Here is an 18,773-nt window from a genome sequence, read left to right on the forward strand (position 1 = left end):
CTGGAAATGTGATTGCTTCTGCCTTGAACAATAGCTCAAACAAGCCAAATTGGGCATAAAACATCTGTAAGGAACACGTTTCTTTTAAAACGTGTCCTGTCCCCCAGTGTGGCACTCAGAATTGTTGTCTAAGTGCCAAAATGAATCTCAACAGATTTACTTTCACAACTGGAGCTCTATGGTTTTCACTTCACTTGGTAAATATATGAGAAACATTGGTAGAAATTGTATTGGGTTTATTTCAAATGTAAAGGACATACAGATTGAAAAGAAAGAGGACAAAAGCTTAAAGAAAAAGGAAATAAAATTAGAAGAAAGAAAAGCTGGAGTACTAGCACTACTTAATACAAAATGTATAGTGGTAACCGCAGTCAATCAGAAAATACCTAAATCACCTGTGGGAGTATCTATGTGTATGAGAGAAAGAGAGGATGCTTGTGTACATTAGGTTCTCTGTACGAAAGTTCAATAGAAGGTGTGAGGAGCCAGAAACCCGCCCCTGGGACACAAGGCAGACATGGGGAAGATGGGAGCCCCAGGTCTCCAAAGGCCAATGAGGTTTTAGGCCCATTTTACCACATTCATATGCAATGCAGCACATCTTCCTTAAAATTGGCAACTTCTATATGTTGCAGTAAAGCAACATGGTACTCCAATTTCTGCTCGCTAATCCTCCAATGCTCAATCATTAATACACCAGGCTATTTACCTCTGAATTAGCTTGATGTTAATCAGGCTGATTAACATCAGGCTAATACCTGGGGACTAAGTATTATTGAAAACTTAGTTCCCAGGTGAATGAATTACTTTGATGATTTTAAACCATAAAAGTAACAAAAAAAAAAACTTTTGAAAAATGTAAAGGAGCAAATACTTTTTTACAGCACTGTGGGTCACAAATAGCCACAAAATGTTCTTCCTGGTATTGCACAATGATGTGTTAATAAGGCTCCAGCCACCAGTCACTGCACTCTACCTTCCTTTATTCCTTGCATTACTCATCACATCCCCAAGTTTTTGCACAACATTTACCAGCGATGATGAACGTTTTTTTTTTTTTTTTTTGATGAGTCAGTTTTCCAGGTAAATACCCCAATAAGAACTGATAAAAGAAGCTTGGATCAGGTGAAAACTGGTTTTCTGAGTGTTTATGAAGGTTTATATTGTATGTTGAGCAACAAGTTAGAAGATCCGCATTTCCATTGCAAGCGGAGGTGGGGAAAAACGTCTGCAGGGGTTTCAGCTTTCATTATTCTAAGTATCAGGTGTACTTTGAACAGGCTTGTGTTTGGCTAAAACTACTCCTGCGCAGGATGGGTGGGGTGAAGGGATGTGTGTTTGAGCATACAAGGTGAAGTCTCCTGTTGGGATTCATGCTCAGGCAAAGAGCGGGCTTGAATGGAATCCTGTCGCTGTGACTCTGTACGGTATACTCAGGGATATTTGACTCTTTGGAAATAACAATTTGGAAAACTTGTGAGTATACAATGGAGACAAGTAGTGACACTTCAAAAATTCTTGGAAAGGGTCCGGAATACCTTCGGAAGCAAATGGAACTGGAGAGTGAGACAAAGGGACGTATGAGTGCCGTGGAGAGGCTTGCTGCGAGTAAACCAAAGTACGTCAAAAGTCAGCAAGTGGTCAACTCTACCCAGGAGCCAGTGATCAGTCTTGGTTCAGCATCTGTGAGTAGCACCGGGTCTTCAAGCCAAAGCATAAACCGCAATGGAAATCTTGTCTCTGAGAGTACCTCATCAGTGCATAAAGATGTTCCACAACTCTGTTTACCGGGACAACTACATCGGCCCACTGTCAAAAAAAGACCAGACTCTGTTCTGCTTTACAGACAGAAATGTGACTTACTTCAAGGATCAGCACTCAAGAACCGAAGGCACCCCATAACTAGAAAGCTGCCACTCAGTTCTGGGAATAAGCATGTTTCTGTGCTTCTGGCTGCTGACAGGAAATGTGATCATGAAGGCAGCAAGGAAAAAATCAGCACACCTGAGGGAAAAGCAAAGGAATGTAGCATCGGTGTAGTTATTTCTCAGTCAGAGAACAAATCTAATGGAGCAACAGAGGACGACAGCGAAAAGCCAACAGCTGGTGGTCTCCTAGTAGTTCCTGAGATTGAGAGGAGGACTGGCAAGGGAGTGAGCCGTTCCCACTCAGATATCAGCTCCAGATACTCTAAAAGCTTTGCAGACTTTGATGCATTTTTCAAGTACTGCGGCCTGGACGGTGAGGTGATTGAGACCTTGGGGAGGGAGAACTTCTCGGCTCGCTCTGATGAGATTGTGATAAACATTCGGAGCGTCAGCATCTCCACATCCGATGATGGCTTCTCAAGGGATAGCGGTGACAGCGATGGGCTTCTTCAGAACGAGCTGCACAAAAAAATACAGCAAGGCACATCGGTAATTGAGCGCAATGCGCGTATCATCAAATGGCTGTACAGCTGCAAAAACGCTTCGGATGCCGGAAAGAAGTTACGGGACCTTGACTGAATGTTACATAAAAGTTACAGATTTTTTGGTGGAGACCAAAATGATTGTGACTAACTTCCAGTTCTTGCATTCCTGACAGTAAATATCACCAACTGATGTATTCAAGATTGTGGGAATGTGTGTTGCTGCCATGTTGTCCAAAATTGTATCTTGAGCACAATGTGACTGAGATATGTTAAAACATATAATGAGTTGGAGATGTTGTTGTACAAACTGTTTTTCTGTCATGAGATTAATTCAACTGACAATTTTGCAAACTATAGCTATATTCAACAGTTGTGAAAATGCCTTTATCATATCAGAAGGAAGAATTGAGCTATGGAAAAGTATAGGGCTAAAAGTCCAAACTCAGCTGTAATTACCCTGTATCTTGTCATAATCTTCTAATAAACTATATTATATATTTAAAATATGTGTGAAGTTTTGACAAACTGTAGTGCATACCCTCAAATGGAATTTCATTCTAACAATCATACATTTTAGTATTAAATTTGAAGCATTGCTAACTCATTTATCATGGAAACTATTTCTATTTTTTTCTACCAATGTTTTAAAAAACTAATGGTATTGGGAATTGGTATGAGTAATTGCATGAAGATGAAAGGCTTTTTGGATTTGAGGTTTTTGCTGGATACATCTAAGCATAATGTTCATAATTTGTGGATTTTCAGAATACCTCAAGCATGAAAGGGGACTCAAATAACAGTTTACGTAGTGTACCTTTAAGGTTCATGGTCTGACGAGTGCATTCCTCATTTTTTCTCAGGTGAAAGGTATGCAGTCAATTCTGCACACACACAGACAAAAGAAAGACAAATAATGTCAGTCTGTAAGACAAGCTGCTGTCTTACATCTCACTTAGGTAGCAGCAATTAAACAATGTAATTTAATTTGAGTCTAAGAAAGTGAAAAACAAAACAGGAAAGAAGTGATAATTTCCTCAGACAAGCTGTCAGCTGGACCCTTAAGATCTGGGTGAGAACAATGTGGCTGGTAATCTGATGGGCTTATGTCCAGTGACCCGTTGAAACTGTATCTCTACTTACCTCCCAGTCTTCGCCTGCTTTGTCTCTTCAAAACACACCCTAATCACCATTTTCTGTATCCTTTCCAAGTTTGCTCCAGTTTGTTTGACCCTCAGAGAGTGTAATTGAAGATGAAAAAAAACAGAACAGATTGACTAGGGGCTCAAGCAACATTAATCCACAGTTTTTTCCATTAATTTGGAAAGTTATGACACTAATATTTCATGGACATGAAAATATGTTCTAACTACTTCACAGTTGTAGAAATATATTTCACTAACTTGAAAGCTATGCCATAACAAATCACTTCCTGCCATCTCTACTTGTCAGCTGCCAGGTCTTAAAGTTGGTTGAAAAACCGATCCATTAATACCTTAGTGGCATTATGATTTTTACCACAGCCTGACTTTAATATGACCTTAATCCTTCCTCAAATCAAAGTTAAACTACCATTCCTTAATCTTTTTATCCAAAATGTGTAACATTCAAACAAAGCAATTACCTACTTACTTCCCAACTAGTGTGCTACATGCGATTTAAAAAATCCATTAATGACACAATAGAATAATCGACCTTGTTGGTGACAGCAAGTGTCTTGTCGGTTTTGTAAAAATTAGCAAAACTAACTTTAGGTTTGTGTTTGTGTTTATGTGCTATTTAAACAAAATAAAAATTTCATATCTTTGAAATATAGTTGAGATCCTGATCATTTTTATCATATGTGGCAACCAGCTACAAATGATTAAAATTCAAAAGGAGGGCTAGTCTACCTTAATATAATTAAAGAATGGTTTTATGAACTCTATTTACATCTGTATGAACATGAATTTTTTTTAATTTAGATCGCAGAACAAAATTTTCTCCATATAAATATATACAAAAGTAGAGCTAGAAATAGTGAGGGAGAATCATCAGTAAAGATGCTTGATTGTAGGGGAAGTATCTCTTAACATGCAGTATCTGTTAAAGTCTAAATAAAACATGAAATAAATAGTGGATTACAATCTTCCTGAACTGGCCTGCAATTTTCCAATTGAATCTGACAAGACCCTAACAATAAAAACCATCCTTTTACCATAATACTGCTGCTCCCATGTTTCAATACATGGGGTGATATGCGATAATTCTTTTATTCTTTTTTTTTTCACACATAAGAGAATGGTCCAAAATTTTGTTCTGGTCTCACCGAGAGAGAAGACCTCTTCCTCATAGCTGCTTTGTCTTCTATATTACTTTTTAAAAAGTTTAAGTGGAATTTTTTACGTCTTTCTACTTGTCACTCTTCCATGACGGCTGTTTTCTGGAGTGGAAAATAGACAGCTGGGCCTTTTTATGTTAAGGCTGTGGGGTTACAGATCTTACAGCCTTAACATGGGTCTCTGTGCTACTTTTCTGATTTATGCTCTCTGTCAGTTTAGGATGAGTGCCGTGTCTTGGTAAGATTAGAGCTGTCCTGTTATGTTTTCATTTTCAGATTATTGATTGAACTCTGCTTTGTCATGTGTTCAAGTTTTATTGCCTGAACCTTCTTTGAAGCTCTCTACAATGTTATCCTTGTCCTGATAGTTGAACTCTTCATGATGTTGTTTATTTACTGATGTTCTCTAATTCATTTCTGAGCCCTTCGTGAAACTATTTAAAAGGAGAAATTTTACATAGGTGGACTAGTTTACTTGTTAGGTACTTTCAGATGGCAGTTGGTTTAGCGGTGTTTTGCTTTTTAGGATGTTATGTTAGAGTAAAAGAAAGTAAAAATACAAGAACACCAAGTGGTTTCTTTTTTTCAATGTTCTTTCCTCATCATTTACAAATAAATTACCAATAAAATACATTCAAGTCTGTGTTGTAACATGAGATGATAAAGCCAGAGGGAAGGGATTTTTTATGCAATGAATATCTGTGATTCTGAAGCCATACTGTCTTTTAATTACATGTGTAAAAATGCATAAAAAGGGTGACAAACATTCACTATGATTGATAAGAACTTAAAAATATAGTAACGACCTATATTTGATAAATGGGATATGCACATTAGTAGAATTAAAGCCTTGCAATTAAATAAAAACCACAAAATAAAATGGAAAATATTGGAGTTCTAATGCACATTAAAGCTTTAAAACGTTGCACAGATGTTGCCTAACCACATTACGCACTTAGTTGTCCGATTGTCCTGTTCCCATCCCCCATCTGAAAAATAAAAACAGAAGTACATGTGCGCAGTCCTCAGTCACGTGTAGGAGAAAAGCCCCAGCAAAACACACGGGATTAAAAAAAAGGCAATGATTGGCACCGCAGATTAGCCAATCAGATGCGTTGCTCCGGGTAGCAACAGTGTAAATTCGAACATATTGTCCAATAAGAAAGCAGAGGGGGCGTGAACAAATTCTAGGGTTCCACACTGTATTTACTTCCGTCAATATTTCCAGCACAGCAAGAAGGAAAGCTGAGAGAGAAAAAGACCACAAAGGAACTCCTCGGATATTAAGGTTTGTTTGGTATTTTAGAAACACACAGCTGAAGCATTTCGCTATATAGATATTTTATTTTATATCCTCTCGGTATATGCACGTTAAACCGAGTGACAACTGGCTTTCTTCTTGTTTTTTAACGTTAAGGGTTGCAGCGGCGGAGGATACTATGCAAAGGCAGAACGCCGAAAAAACATGCGTCATAAACATGTTTATGTGAGATTTTGAAAACGTCTACTGAATCACATTCCCAGTGTTGAACCTGAAAACCCTAGAGAATAAGCTCATTATTTAAATGTTTTACAATCCAATTGCGCCCCTTGTTATGTGGCTTAGTGTTCTTACAGCCTTAAAAGTGGGCATAGATGTAAAGAGTTGCTGCTTCCCCTTTATGCAGGTATTCTAAATATTAGACTTGGTGCATATATAAAAAAGTTTCTTCTGGAAATGTTGATGTATTTTAAATATAAACAAACAATATTCATTAATAAATATTATTTTATTTAGTTTATTAGATGCCCAGTTGAATTCTGTCCTTGAAACTAGTGACTGAATATATTGACATAAAAAAGTGCCAAGTACATTTTTCCTATGCCAGATCTTCATTTTGCATTCTAAAATTATTGTAGCAACTTTGTGATTTTTTCCACTTCAAACCTCAATTTATTTTGTTGGTACTTTATTTGATAAACCAACACAATTGTTGGACTGATTCATGTGATTCATGTATTGAATCATATATTTTGAAAAAAAGAACGTGAAAGTGTGACAAGCCCCTTTTTCAATGTCTTTGTTGAGAAAAATATATGTGTAAATGACCGCATCAAAAAAGGAGAAGACAGTTAAACAAGTGATGGAGGAATGCAGCAGTTCGAATACAAATTTTTATGATACATGAATGTTTTGGCCTTCTTGTAAAAGGTTATGTTTGGGAGAAATCTAACACTGCATACTTTCATCAACACACTGTCCACAGTGCAGCATAGTGATGGGTGTATTATGCTGTCAGGAGGAATTTGTTCACATGGTGTAGTCTCAATAGAAAACCAGTGAATTTCTGAAAGTGTTGGTCTTTGACATACAATCCCAATAAATTACATTTAACCTTATGTTCATAAGAAATGTGAAGAAGATAAACAGGTACGAATAGGTCTTAAATGTTCTGTAAATACAAATATGGTAACACAATCTTTAATTGAACATTTAGAGCAATAAATATTCTACCTCAAAAATTTATTTTTAGGCATCCAAAAATAAATTTTGTTACTGATTAACCCTTTAGGTGTTCGTCGTGGCTTCAAATCTTCTCGGCTCACAGTCCGGCCTTCCCCAGTTAATATGCCTTTCTTGGGCAAAGACTGGAGGTCGCCTGGATGGAGCTGGACAAAGACAGACCATGGGTGGAAGAGGATCGTTTTCTTTGGTCATGAGCTGGAGGATAACAACAAAGATATAGACTTAAAAGAGTAAGTTCATAAATTGTTTGTCTTTGTGACCTGCCCTATTTTTGCTTTTATACTAACATGTTAATGTACACACCTTTGTACAGCCACTAATACCCCACATTTGACTTATTTAATTTCATAATTAAATTAAATAGTTTTTATCTTTTTCTAGTTTGCACAAATTACGAACTTAGTATTTGATCATACCCTGAAGGCCACTTCAAATTTTAATGAGCATCATTACGATCCTAACAGAAATTGTTTTTCATCTAGAGATGAACCCATAAGTCAAATATTTTTTGGTTTTTGGATATGTGGAGTTTTACTGTTGAATTCAAAACAGAGTAGCAAAGTGTAGCTTTGATCCTACATTTCAATAGATCTGACATGAAGTAGACTCTCCTCAACTGACTGACTGCCAGTGCTCTCTAAATTATAACGTCTACAAAATCTAGAGGTAAAAGGATGAATTTTTCCATCTTGAAAGTAAAACAAGAGGAGAGCAGACAGGAAATTAATGGAGATCGAACAGATACAGCGACGTTATGTTTTGATTACATGGTCAGTGTCTCCAACCCTCAGACGACCACCCAGGTTTAGTTTTCTATCCGATGTGGTTTCATTACAGATGTGCATTGATTTTGCTCCATTTTATTGCTTATGTTTATGTCTAATCTATTTGTTCTCCTTAATATTATACTGTAAAAATAAACAAATGAGATCTGTTTTAGAATTGTATTTTTTTTAAAAGAAAAAGAAAAACAGAGTTTAATAACACCAGAGAATTATCTTAGACGAGTAGTAAATTTATCCTCCTAGAGTGAGATCCAAAATAATTGCTAAATTAAGGTTTTTTAGCATATTATTGTTGTTGTTTTTTGCACAGTACTGTGTAACCCTAGCTAAGTAAACTCCCACATCCAAGTTTGAGAAATCTACATAATCAAGGAGAAATTCATTTATACAAACAGTAACAACATTGACACAAAGAATGTAATGATAAACTTAGTTATATTTTAGTTACATTAGATGCTTAATAACACAATTACTCAATTGGTTAGTCATAGGAGATCCGAGGATTTAGGCATCTAGACATAGTGAAGATGGCTTGAAGAAGTTAAAGCCAACCAGGGTTGGTTTGACCAAACATTCTTGCATACTGAGTATAATAGTCTATTGAATCCAAGCATTAATTGAAATATATATTGAATTTGCTGTGACAACTGATACCTGATGTAATGTGCAGCCCTTTTGTGTTTTTGTAGAATAGTTTATTCAGGTTGGTTTGAGCATTTTATTCCTCACAGTAACTGTAGCTGTACAACTGCTACCGGCTTACGCCACCAGCGTCTGTGAGGCACCAAGAATGGGATATCTGGATCATATATTGCTATACACAATGTCTTTACAATAGCTGACATCACAGTACCAGTTTCACTAACCCGCAACAGAAACGACGCACGTCTCCCAGGAATCCCAGCATCAGCTGGTGACATTTCACTCCGGTCACAGTCTTTCCTTTTGTATTGATTGGCCAGCTAACAGTGACTCACAGCTCTGTATCTTAAGACAATAACTAATGACATCACTCTTCAGACTGGCTGCTCTCCAATCCCAGTCCACTCTGGTAACAAATGACATCATGCTACAAAAATACAGTGATTGTTGTGTGGTTGAGTTCAGAAAGAATGAGTAAAATAAACCTGCCACTTATTAAATAATACAACGTTGATATTTAAACCTTCATTTTTTTAGTAGTGTTTAAAAGAAACAGGCAGCAAATGCAACAATAATGAAGCCATCGACGAATGTCTGCTGTTGTGTTGCAAAACTTACTGAATCCAATCAGTTCAATTTTCTTAGAAGAGTTTCACCAACTGGTAGTATAAACTGAACTAGACTGCAACATTTTATAAGTAGAGTCAATTGGAAAGTGTGTAACTGACTTTGTTTCTGTCTGTATGATTAGATTGAATTGGTTATTTCTGCATACAGGTTGGATGTGTTTTATAAAGCTTCTTGAGATTACATTTGTTATAACTTTGTGCAATCTGAAGGAACTCAATTGAATTTCAAGATGTTGGCTTTCAAAACATGGATATGTTTGGTTCAAATTGATGTAAGATCAGTACTAAACACCCTGTGGCACAGGACTTCTTTTACATGCCTGAAAGTCTGGGATGAAATACAAAAGATCAATCCATCCATTGTCTTCCCACATTAAGAGTGGCTGGTGTCTATGTCCAGCAGTCTTTGAGGGAGAGGTGAGGGTACAGTCTGAACAAATGGCCAAATCATGACAAGTCATGGTGATGTCTCACCGTCAACCAGTTGTTAAAAAGATATGCACAATAATTTTATTGTGTTTGCAGGATTTCTAACCCATCAGAGTTAAAAGCAGTGCCACCAATAGTTTTGATATAGTATTAAAAACTGCAGTATGAGTTTTGTTTGGAGAGTTCCAGTTCCTGATACAGTGATGGTGTGAACTGAACATGTTAAGAAGGAAAATGTTCCGAGATTCTCATTCTGAGCAGTTCTACATCAAGAAGATTAAAAACCTGAAAACACGAGGACGATAGATTTCTTGAGAATAAATTAGTATTATTATAAGGGGAAGTTCTTCATTTAATTTCTGTTTAGAATCAATGGAGTAATGTTACTTTGAGTGCAATTAAAGCAAAATAGTCCTTATAACAAAATACATATTTCCCTGTCCCAAAGGTCTGCTTGGATGCTATATTAAGGTAGGATATAATAGTTGAAGTGTCGTTTTCATGCTCTGCATATCTACATCATCTAACATTTGGCCAGCTGAATGGATGCTAACTTCCCTTAATGCTCTCATCAGGTGTATCTGTTTAGAGACTAAGATGCTAAAGCCCATATAGAGTGCTGTAGATGCTATGTATTTACCAGGAAAGTAAATTGCCTGGGAATTGCAATTTACATCAATTGTATTGTAGTTCAATATTTTAAAGAAAATATTCAGCTCTAACTTATATTTAAATCCTCAAAATTTCTCTTTTTGTTTGTTTGTTTTTCTAATAGATTTATATTTGTTTAGTACATGTAAGATGTTTCCTGTTGGTGCTTTTCAAACGACAGCCGATGACAAATTAAGGTCAGCTCCCACAATGTTCAGATTCTTTTAAAAACAATGCAACTGCTTTAAAATGTGTGCCAAAAATAACAATAGTCAGCTAGATGTTTGATATTTCTGGCACAATAGATCTGTTAATGTTTGTAGCTTTTTAGTTGGCATGTTTTGCCTGCTGTCTGAGAAAAGACTGAGTCAGTCTCGTGTGCGTCTGCAGTGTCTCCTCTGTGGTGCAGACAGAATGACTCATTATCAGTTCCCTTTCTGATCTTTATGGCTTTTCATAGCTTGCATATATTCTGTGCTGTAAATCAATATTGCGAGAGTAGTTCAATGACACGCCTGTCTGTTGTATTTTCGGCTTCAACTTCAACTGAGGCTATAAACTTATAATATCGCAGAAGACACAACTGAAACCTTAAGCAAATTGCCAGAGGAAACTGCTGCACATCAGAGTCTTCCCAGTGGTTTGTAATTACAGTGTTGTGGATCTTCTGGTCAAACCTGTATTCTCTTTTAACTCAATACAAAAACTGTTTCCTCTGTGTGAACAGGCTCTGCAGTGACAACAATGAGAATCTGTTTGTTGGAGAAGTGTGTGAGCTCGCCAACACCAAGAGGAAGAAGGAGTTGTACAATAATAACACCAAATCCCAGTGTGAGTTTCCGACACTGTGTGGACTTAGTGGGGAGTCTGTGGAGTTAAAATTAAAGGTCTTGTGCATAAAGGTGCACAAAAGTAAGATTTGAATGCTGAATGCAGGACTAGCAGGTCATGGAATGACAAACATCCTGCACTTTTACAGGTTTCTCCATAGTTATCAGTACCCTGAGAAAAGATGTGTAAAGAGGATCAAATAAACTGTTTTTTTCTTATAATAACGTAATCTCACACTAAAAAATATAAATGTAACTCTAAATGTAAGAACATATATTCGAGAGGTGAAATATTTCTGCCAAATCATAAGTAGGAACTCTGCTGGTAATATTTTTTACAACCCACCTTTTTCCAGTAGGTTGACACTTAGTCACCAATTATTTTTGTTTTGAAAAATGTTCTTTTATGGATTTTTTCAAATTAAATAAATATTCTCAAATGAAATGTTACACTGTGCCAATATTAATATTTGTTGTTCCAGAACATCATTGTGAAGATCTGCCTCTCGCACGATGAAATAAACACAAGAAAATTACTAATAATGAGAGTAAATTAAAGTATTCTGAAATTCATTTAAGTAGCATGCGATACATTTTTTTTAAACAAAAAACTATCATAGTTTCCCTTCAGAGGTTTTGATCTGCAGTGTAACAGGAAACAGGAAAACTGTTAACATTTATGTTTTCTGTCTTAGTTGTTTTTAGAGATAAATGGATCTACGTGCAGAAAGGAAGCACGAAAGAAGTGAGTTTTGAAACCTTTGAATTGTACAGTTTTGTGTTGGACCTTGCTCTTTGGGTATACAACAGAATGTAATTTTCTCACCTTTGCTTTATGTTTTCTTTGTTCTTTGCCAACAGCGACATGGCTACTGCACACTCGGGGAGGCTCTCAACCGATTAGACTTTTCCAGTGCTATCCAAGATTTGAGAAGATTTAACTATGTTGCGAAGGTGCGCCTATAGTCAATCAGTGTTTTATTTCATGACCTGTACTGGTGTATGTTCTTACTCTTTAAATCTCTCCTTCCGTTTTCTGCAGCTTTTTCAGCTGATAGCCAGGTCTCAGTTAACGTCTTTGAGTGGAGCTGCCCAAAAAAACTATTTCAATATACTGGAGAAGATTGTACGAAAAGGTAAGAGGACGAGACACTTATACTCAAGTGTTTTGAGTATAGAAACACTTGCTATTTAAAACATAAAAACATCTGCTATTTGCTTTATATCTGCACTGCATTCAGAGCAGATTACACCAGAGACATGTTGATGTAAACATTCAGATTAATCCTAGTAGATCGGAGCAATGTGAAGCTAAATTTATGTCACTTTTGGTTGCAGTTTTTGAGAAAGATTGCTGTTAACAAACATAACGGATGCAATAAAGTGATCCAATTTTAAATAAAGAACTCCAGGCCCTTACCATGGCAATTTTCTTCTAAAAACTTTAAGACCAATTGATTAACAGAATCATGCAGAAAAGCATTTTAAAATAAATGTTAATTATTACTAAAGGATCACATTAAATCTTCAAAGTTTCTCTTAGAAATGAAAAATAAACAGCATTGGGACTTCATGACTGAGGGCTAAATATACACTTATTTGCCATCTCCCAACATTCCTACTCCCAAAATCATTATTTTTAGACACAATGTAAGCATTTTATTTTGTTAGAAAAATTATTAGCAAAAATATAAGGAAAGACACACTGAGAAACAGGATGAAATCTACCTTGTTTGACATCCCTGATGTTGGCCCCTAAGGAGGGTGTTTTGTTCCCTTTTTATTTTTCTGCAGCAATTTTAGCAGACAAACTGCTCTTGTCTTTGAGATTGGGAAGATATTGGTCTTGTTTGTAATTTACATAATGTATGTGTGAAGTGTACAGCAATAGGTTGGTCAATAGTACTGTACCTTTTGAATGAATCATTTTATTTTCTTGGTAAGATTTATAGATGTTTGTTTGTTTTTCAACCTTGCCTTTAGTCCTTGAGGACAACTATAATCCACGCCTTGTTAAGGAGCTTCTGCAGGACCTGAGCTCCACACTCCACAGTCTGACCATCCATTTTGGCAGGTGTGTCCTCGTGGGCAATGTGAACATCTGGTTGTGTCGCCTGGAGACCATTGTTAAATGGCAACAGGAGCTCAACAATATGCAGATCCCAAAGGTAAAAACTGAAAAGAAACATTTTATATTTAGTTACATCTGAGTTTTTCCAGGGCTGTCATTAGCCTACGGATTCCTTTGTAACTGTGTTGATTGTTTTTATAGTGCAAAGTAGATAAAGTTTTCAGTTCAAGTCTTTATCAGTTTTTGTGCTGATTGTTTCCATAGCAGTTGTACACGGGAATGTCTTTCAACGACCTGCCGCTGCACATGCAGAACAAAATCCTCTGTAAGTTATCCGACGCCTGTGACATCATCAACCTGGGTCAGGCCACACCTACGTTGCACATCCTCAGTGAGAACAGGACGCTCTGGAAGAAACTCTGTCAGTTTCACTTCTCAGACAAACCGGTGAGGAAGTTACATGGTTATGTCACCCAATTTGAAGTTGGAATTTCACGTTTAATTGCTTGAACTAGTTAAACGTTGCTGTGGTTTATAAAGCATGCAATTTACATGTTAGCCACTAGAGGGCAGTGCTGATAAAATTAAGCTTACTCTTTTAGCTGGGAAATACACTTCCTCTGAAAAAGAAGCACCACAGAAAGATTGGTGTTAATTATGAGTTGCTCCAGTTGTAATTCCACATTGATCTCCTGTGATATTAAATGTTTGCTCCATGCTTCATGTTCTGCTTATGGGCTTCCACTGCTCATACGCAGTTTTGTAGGAATTTGGGTCTAACCAGGAGTGACAATGTGGACTGGAAGCTGATGTACTTCACCTTGCAGAAGCACTACCCCATGAAGGAGCAGTACGGCGACACGTTGCACTTCTGCAAACACTGTAGCATCCTCTTCTGGAAGGTAAACAAGACAAGCAGCCCATCTTTATCTACCTTATCTCAGGGATTGGGTTTTTAAAAAACGCTGAGTTGATGCTAAATTAAAACCAGAATGTTGCAGATAGCAAGTAATTTAAACTACATAACATGCTTTATTGCAATATAAAAGTATTCTAAAACTTTGAAAGACATTTTGTTGCTTTTTTTTGGCTCTTGTTAAATACAATAGTGACATATTTCTAAATAACTTTAAAAAATGATTCATCGTTCATTTTGCCTATTTGCAAAATTTACAAACGTGTCTGTAAATCTTAAAATATTTTAGATGTACGTAATGTTTGTCACTGTTCTATTGCAAAGATAAAATAATAGTTTGCTTATATTACTGAAAACACACATAATCGATCAATTTGACCAGTCAAACTTTGTTTTAAGCATCATTAACTCAGTCCTCATCCCTTGTACCTTATGAAATTAAAACATAATGTTTTGCTTATTAGTTTTAAAAATGATCATTTCAGAGACTATATTTTAAGTAAATTTTCTCTTTTGACTTTTGTTTTAGGATTTTTAATATTTGTTGACAAAAATTAATACAGATGCTAAACAATTGAAATGACTGGTTTAAAACTAGACATTTTAATAATGCTATCATGATGGTTATTCTGTGTTTTATGCTTTTTAACAATACTTTAAACACTACTTGAAACATAATGTATCAGAATAATTCGAGCTAGACAGTATTGGACAATCCTGTCTAGCTTGTAGCTTGTAGACAGTATATTGGAGAATATTGAGTCTGTTTATACTGCACAGATGGAATTGGTGCTCAAAATAAACTAAGTCTGTGGTGTTTAAAATACAGATTTTAAGTGTTTGTGAATTAAGTTTTTTTTTTGTTTTTTTTTTTCAGCTTTTTACCAAAGGTCTTGGTCTTTTGTTTGCTCAAGATAAAAACCGAGGTGAAAATCTGTGCAACTGTTTGTTTTTCCTGGAAATTTCCAAAGGCTGACCTTCGGGTTCAAAAGTTCAAATATTTTATTTTCAAAAGTAGGAGAAAGAAATTCTGTGTTGCTTTTAACCATCCATAAACATGTAGTTTTTGATGTTTGTGTGATGAAGTGAATCACAAACATCAGCACACATGAGCACTGCTAATAATCCTAATCCTTGTTAGTCATTAGAGTGATTATTTTGTGAACTTGTGTTCTCACGTGTAGAAATATCTTATTTCCAAACAATTATTTTCGACCCCTTTGCCCCCAAGTTCAAGTGTTGAAATATTTTGTTTGTACTCTCTGAACTGATGGATTTGTTTTTCCTGCAGTTCGAGTGAAATTACTTGGGAAATATTTCTTGAATTTGCAGAAACATGCAGAACAGTACTTAGAAGGAACAATAACACTGAGTCGGAGCGTTTCCTTCTTTGGATCAGTTGTAACTTTTCTCATCATCTGCTCCCCGTATGGTTTAACTTCTTCCTTCTCTGCATCCTTTCCCTTGCTTGCCACCCTTCCTCCCTGCCTCTTCTCCTGGTTCCCCTTCTCCCTGACTCCTTAAGGATCGCCATGTGGCTTTGTTCCTCAAGGTACTCCATGTCCCATCATGCCTTTTGTTGTGCCTGTTCTGTTCTCTGTCGATCATATCATGATTTATCTGTTTTCATGAGTGGAGCTTTTTTGCGTGATGTTCCAGATTTCTCTTGATGCCATCTTGTTTTTCAGAAGTGTTTAGTAAACAGTGCCGTTCGTTTTGCTATGTTCTTACATTTTCACTTTACCAACTTGTTTTTGTTAGATCTCCGTTTAAAAAGGCTGTCAGCTGCCTTTGTATTATCTTTGTATAATCTAACATAAATACAAAGATAAATGTTTGTGTCTGCATGCCGATGTCCAATGTTGGTTTACGGTAACTAATTCTATCTCTACCACTGCATTTATTTAATTTATTCCTGAATACTATTCAATTAGCTTCCAATCAAATTATATTTTAAGATATAAATAAAAAAATGTTATCTCTGGAAAGTCTGACACCTTTTGTATTTTTGCACAAAATTATCTCTTTTTTTCTGCAGCAAAAACTAACGAGAGAATTTCTGAATATAATGCTGTTTTAAAAGATTATTTCATGTCCTTCAATAAATTGTAGGCTTTAGTACTCAACAATCAATACAGTAATGTAGGCTGGCCATTATTTGAAGAATTTCCCCACCAGATCCAACTAATTTAGATGTGTTCAAGTGGCCTCTTAACTTATTTCAGGTGGTTTTGTGGTGAAGGTTGTAGGAAAGAAGTTTAGGATTTTTAATATTTGTTGACAAAAAAAAAACATTTCTAGAGTTTTTTTTACTGAAAACTCTAGACGTTTTCTAGTTTTCTAAAACTCTAGAAGTTCTTTACTGCATTTGAAAAACATGAAGCGTACCCTCACGATTATGAAAAATGTTATTGATGCCTCTGTAAAAACTAATTAATTTTATACAACAGTTGAGTAAACCTATTTTTAGTCAATGTGTGTATTGTGATTACCTTCTTTCCTGGTTACCTGGCCTTCTCACATTCTCCTTGTTGACTGTTCCTCAGGACTTTGGCCACCCGTGCACCGCCAATGATCCGGACAGCTGCCTGATGCCCATTTCTCCGCAGCACTTTATTGACCTCTTCAAATTTTAAACCTTCCACGTTGTTCTCCGACACAACGTCCGTTACTCTCTTTGAGTGTGTTTTTTTTTTAAACACCTCGTTGTTGTTTACCCAAATAAAGAAAGGGCTTAAGTTGTATGAAAATAAAACAAAAATTTCAACGCACAAGTATTTCCAAACATAGAAAGGATACAAGTGTGTGTTATTTTTTTGTTTGTTTGTTAGTTCAAAACCTTAAAATATATTTCATGTTTCAGCACAGGTGTTGGTTTCAAAGACAGAAAAAGGCTTCTCTCTATAGAGGGAATTACATTATGTAAATATATAAAAGGAAAAAAATATAATGAAGGAATTTCTTGTGTAAAACATGTTTCAGCCTGATGTTGGTAGCTTAATATTAATTGATTGGATGTGTAAAGATTTACAGAGCGCTAAAAGAAAAAAAATATCTGGTATTTATTCAGTGAGGTGTAATTGCATCCTGATCTGTTTGTTTCTAGTGGCATTTTTATACAATAACAGCTCGTTTGTCATGTTTGACTCCGTTTACAAACCGTCTGTCCTTTGTTAGTCAATGTAAGCTGTGTTGAGTGTGCACGTTTTCTACCGCTGTTAGGCATCTGATGTGGCAAACCGAAAAATATAAATGACTGTTTTAAGAGGGAAAAGACTTTTGTAATTCTCTTCCAACTTTTGTAACTTCCCTTTACCAATCCATACTGTTGAAGGTACTGTTGTGATTTTTACAGTGTGGCAACTAGATATGAATTAAAGTTATTTCTAAAAACTGCTTGTTTTTCTATTTTTCCTTCTTTTGGTTAGGTTTGATGCAGATGTACTGAGGTTTTATAGTTCAGATTAATCTTTAATTGATTTTGACAAAAGCATACATGGCATGGACTGGTGATGGAAGTTGTGTGTACTTTTTTACATGTGGAAAGCTTAAAAAAACTTTTTCTAGCACTTTTACTGAATATATACTGTAGGCATCACAGGGAGTGCTGTGTATTATACCTAAATTTAAAGCAACTAAATTGTTTAAACATCTTAAGAGAAGAATAAAATATATGAATGAAATTAATCCTTCTGAACTTACGTTTTCTCCCACATTTGTCCTTGAAGTCAGTCCATTGTGTTGAAATTCAAAGCAAATCTATATTTATATTCTATGTAAGCACGCAGTAAAGTCGAATTAATGTCAGTTTGCATTTTAACTTAGTTGAGCTTTGTATATTTTCCCATTGATTCAAGTAAAATATGGCACTATTCTTTACTCAATTGTGGGATCAAGTGTGGAGATTTACCAAATTTGCAATACTTAACTGTTCTTTTTATTAAGGACTGAAAGAATGTTCTATGATCATTTTAACACAGCACCAACCTCCACAATTATAATTTGAATACATGTAGAAAGCCTTAAAGAAGCAAAACCTTCAATAAACAATAAAGGACACTAGGAAGGAAAGAACAGAGACACGAGGTCATAAGTCCACCAAATGAATGAAGGATAGAAGTGAGAGATGGGTAAGAAAGGAATATGAGCAAAAGAGGGAAGAAAGAGTATATGATGAAGAAATAAAGGAATGACACAAGGAGGAAAGAACAACTTTATCCATACTGTGAGGGAACATTGTGTAATCAATAGTGGTGTGACCTCTACCTCTAATACAGCTCCAGAACTTGAGATGAGAAAACATATTCAACCACCTTTGACATAGTTGATTTGCTTAACTTCAAAGACACACACACACACTGTTGTTTCAAAATATGTTTTTTTTATGATTGCACAACCCATTTCTGAGCTTTTAAATTAAGGCTTCAGACAGTTTCAGGGTGCCGCATTTGTAAAGAAAGGATGTAAAAACTAGCTACATAAACTCTCAGTAGTACAACAAGCTTGCATAATATTTGATTGTCTCGTTGGAGCGAGAAAAGATCTTCTCGCCCGTTGGCAAAAATTGCGCATTCCAGAAAAGAA

At 35.9% G+C, this 18,773-nt stretch overlaps 2 protein-coding genes across 4 annotated transcripts; both read left to right on the forward strand.

Moving 5' to 3' along the window:
- Window positions 1–1,265: 1,265 nt before the first annotated feature.
- fam110c (family with sequence similarity 110 member C) lies at window positions 1,266–2,917 on the forward strand. Its single transcript, XM_005815301.2, has one exon. The coding sequence runs from the start codon at window positions 1,488–1,490 to the stop codon at window positions 2,505–2,507; it is 1,020 nt and encodes a 339-aa protein (XP_005815358.1). The 5' UTR covers window positions 1,266–1,487; the 3' UTR covers window positions 2,508–2,917.
- A 3,017-nt stretch (window positions 2,918–5,934) lies between these two features.
- fbxo25 (F-box protein 25) lies at window positions 5,935–17,585 on the forward strand. 3 transcript variants are annotated; one of them, XM_014475036.2, is made up of 11 exons: window positions 5,935–6,018; window positions 7,283–7,466; window positions 11,100–11,203; window positions 11,898–11,947; window positions 12,064–12,156; window positions 12,245–12,338; window positions 13,186–13,370; window positions 13,538–13,720; window positions 14,032–14,175; window positions 15,715–15,741; window positions 16,736–17,585. In XM_014475036.2, the coding sequence occupies exons 2-11, from the start codon at window positions 7,339–7,341 to the stop codon at window positions 16,823–16,825; spliced, it is 1,098 nt and encodes a 365-aa protein (XP_014330522.1). In that variant the 5' UTR covers window positions 5,935–6,018; window positions 7,283–7,338; the 3' UTR covers window positions 16,826–17,585. The 3 variants fall into 3 exon arrangements, with proteins under 3 accessions (XP_014330522.1, XP_023204089.1, XP_023204090.1); XM_023348321.1 differs by having other exon boundaries at window positions 13,541–13,720; XM_023348322.1 differs by lacking the exon at window positions 15,715–15,741.
- Window positions 17,586–18,773: the final 1,188 nt, after the last annotated feature.

This window comes from Xiphophorus maculatus, chromosome 15 (assembly GCF_002775205.1).
Source record: "Xiphophorus maculatus strain JP 163 A chromosome 15, X_maculatus-5.0-male, whole genome shotgun sequence".
Taxonomy (NCBI): domain Eukaryota; kingdom Metazoa; phylum Chordata; class Actinopteri; order Cyprinodontiformes; family Poeciliidae; genus Xiphophorus; species Xiphophorus maculatus.

Coding starts and splice junctions, on each gene's coding strand:
- fbxo25 (XM_014475036.2), top strand. CDS start 7,339: ATGCCTTTCTTGGGCAAAGACTGGAGGTCGCCTGGATGGAGCTGGACA. Junction 7,467..11,099: donor AAAGATATAGACTTAAAAGA/GTAAGTTCATAA, acceptor CTGTGTGAACAG/GCTCTGCAGTGACAACAATG. Junction 14,176..15,714: donor GTAGCATCCTCTTCTGGAAG/GTAAACAAGACA, acceptor TGACTCCTTAAG/GATCGCCATGTGGCTTTGTT.
- fam110c (XM_005815301.2), top strand. CDS start 1,488: ATGGAGACAAGTAGTGACACTTCAAAAATTCTTGGAAAGGGTCCGGAA.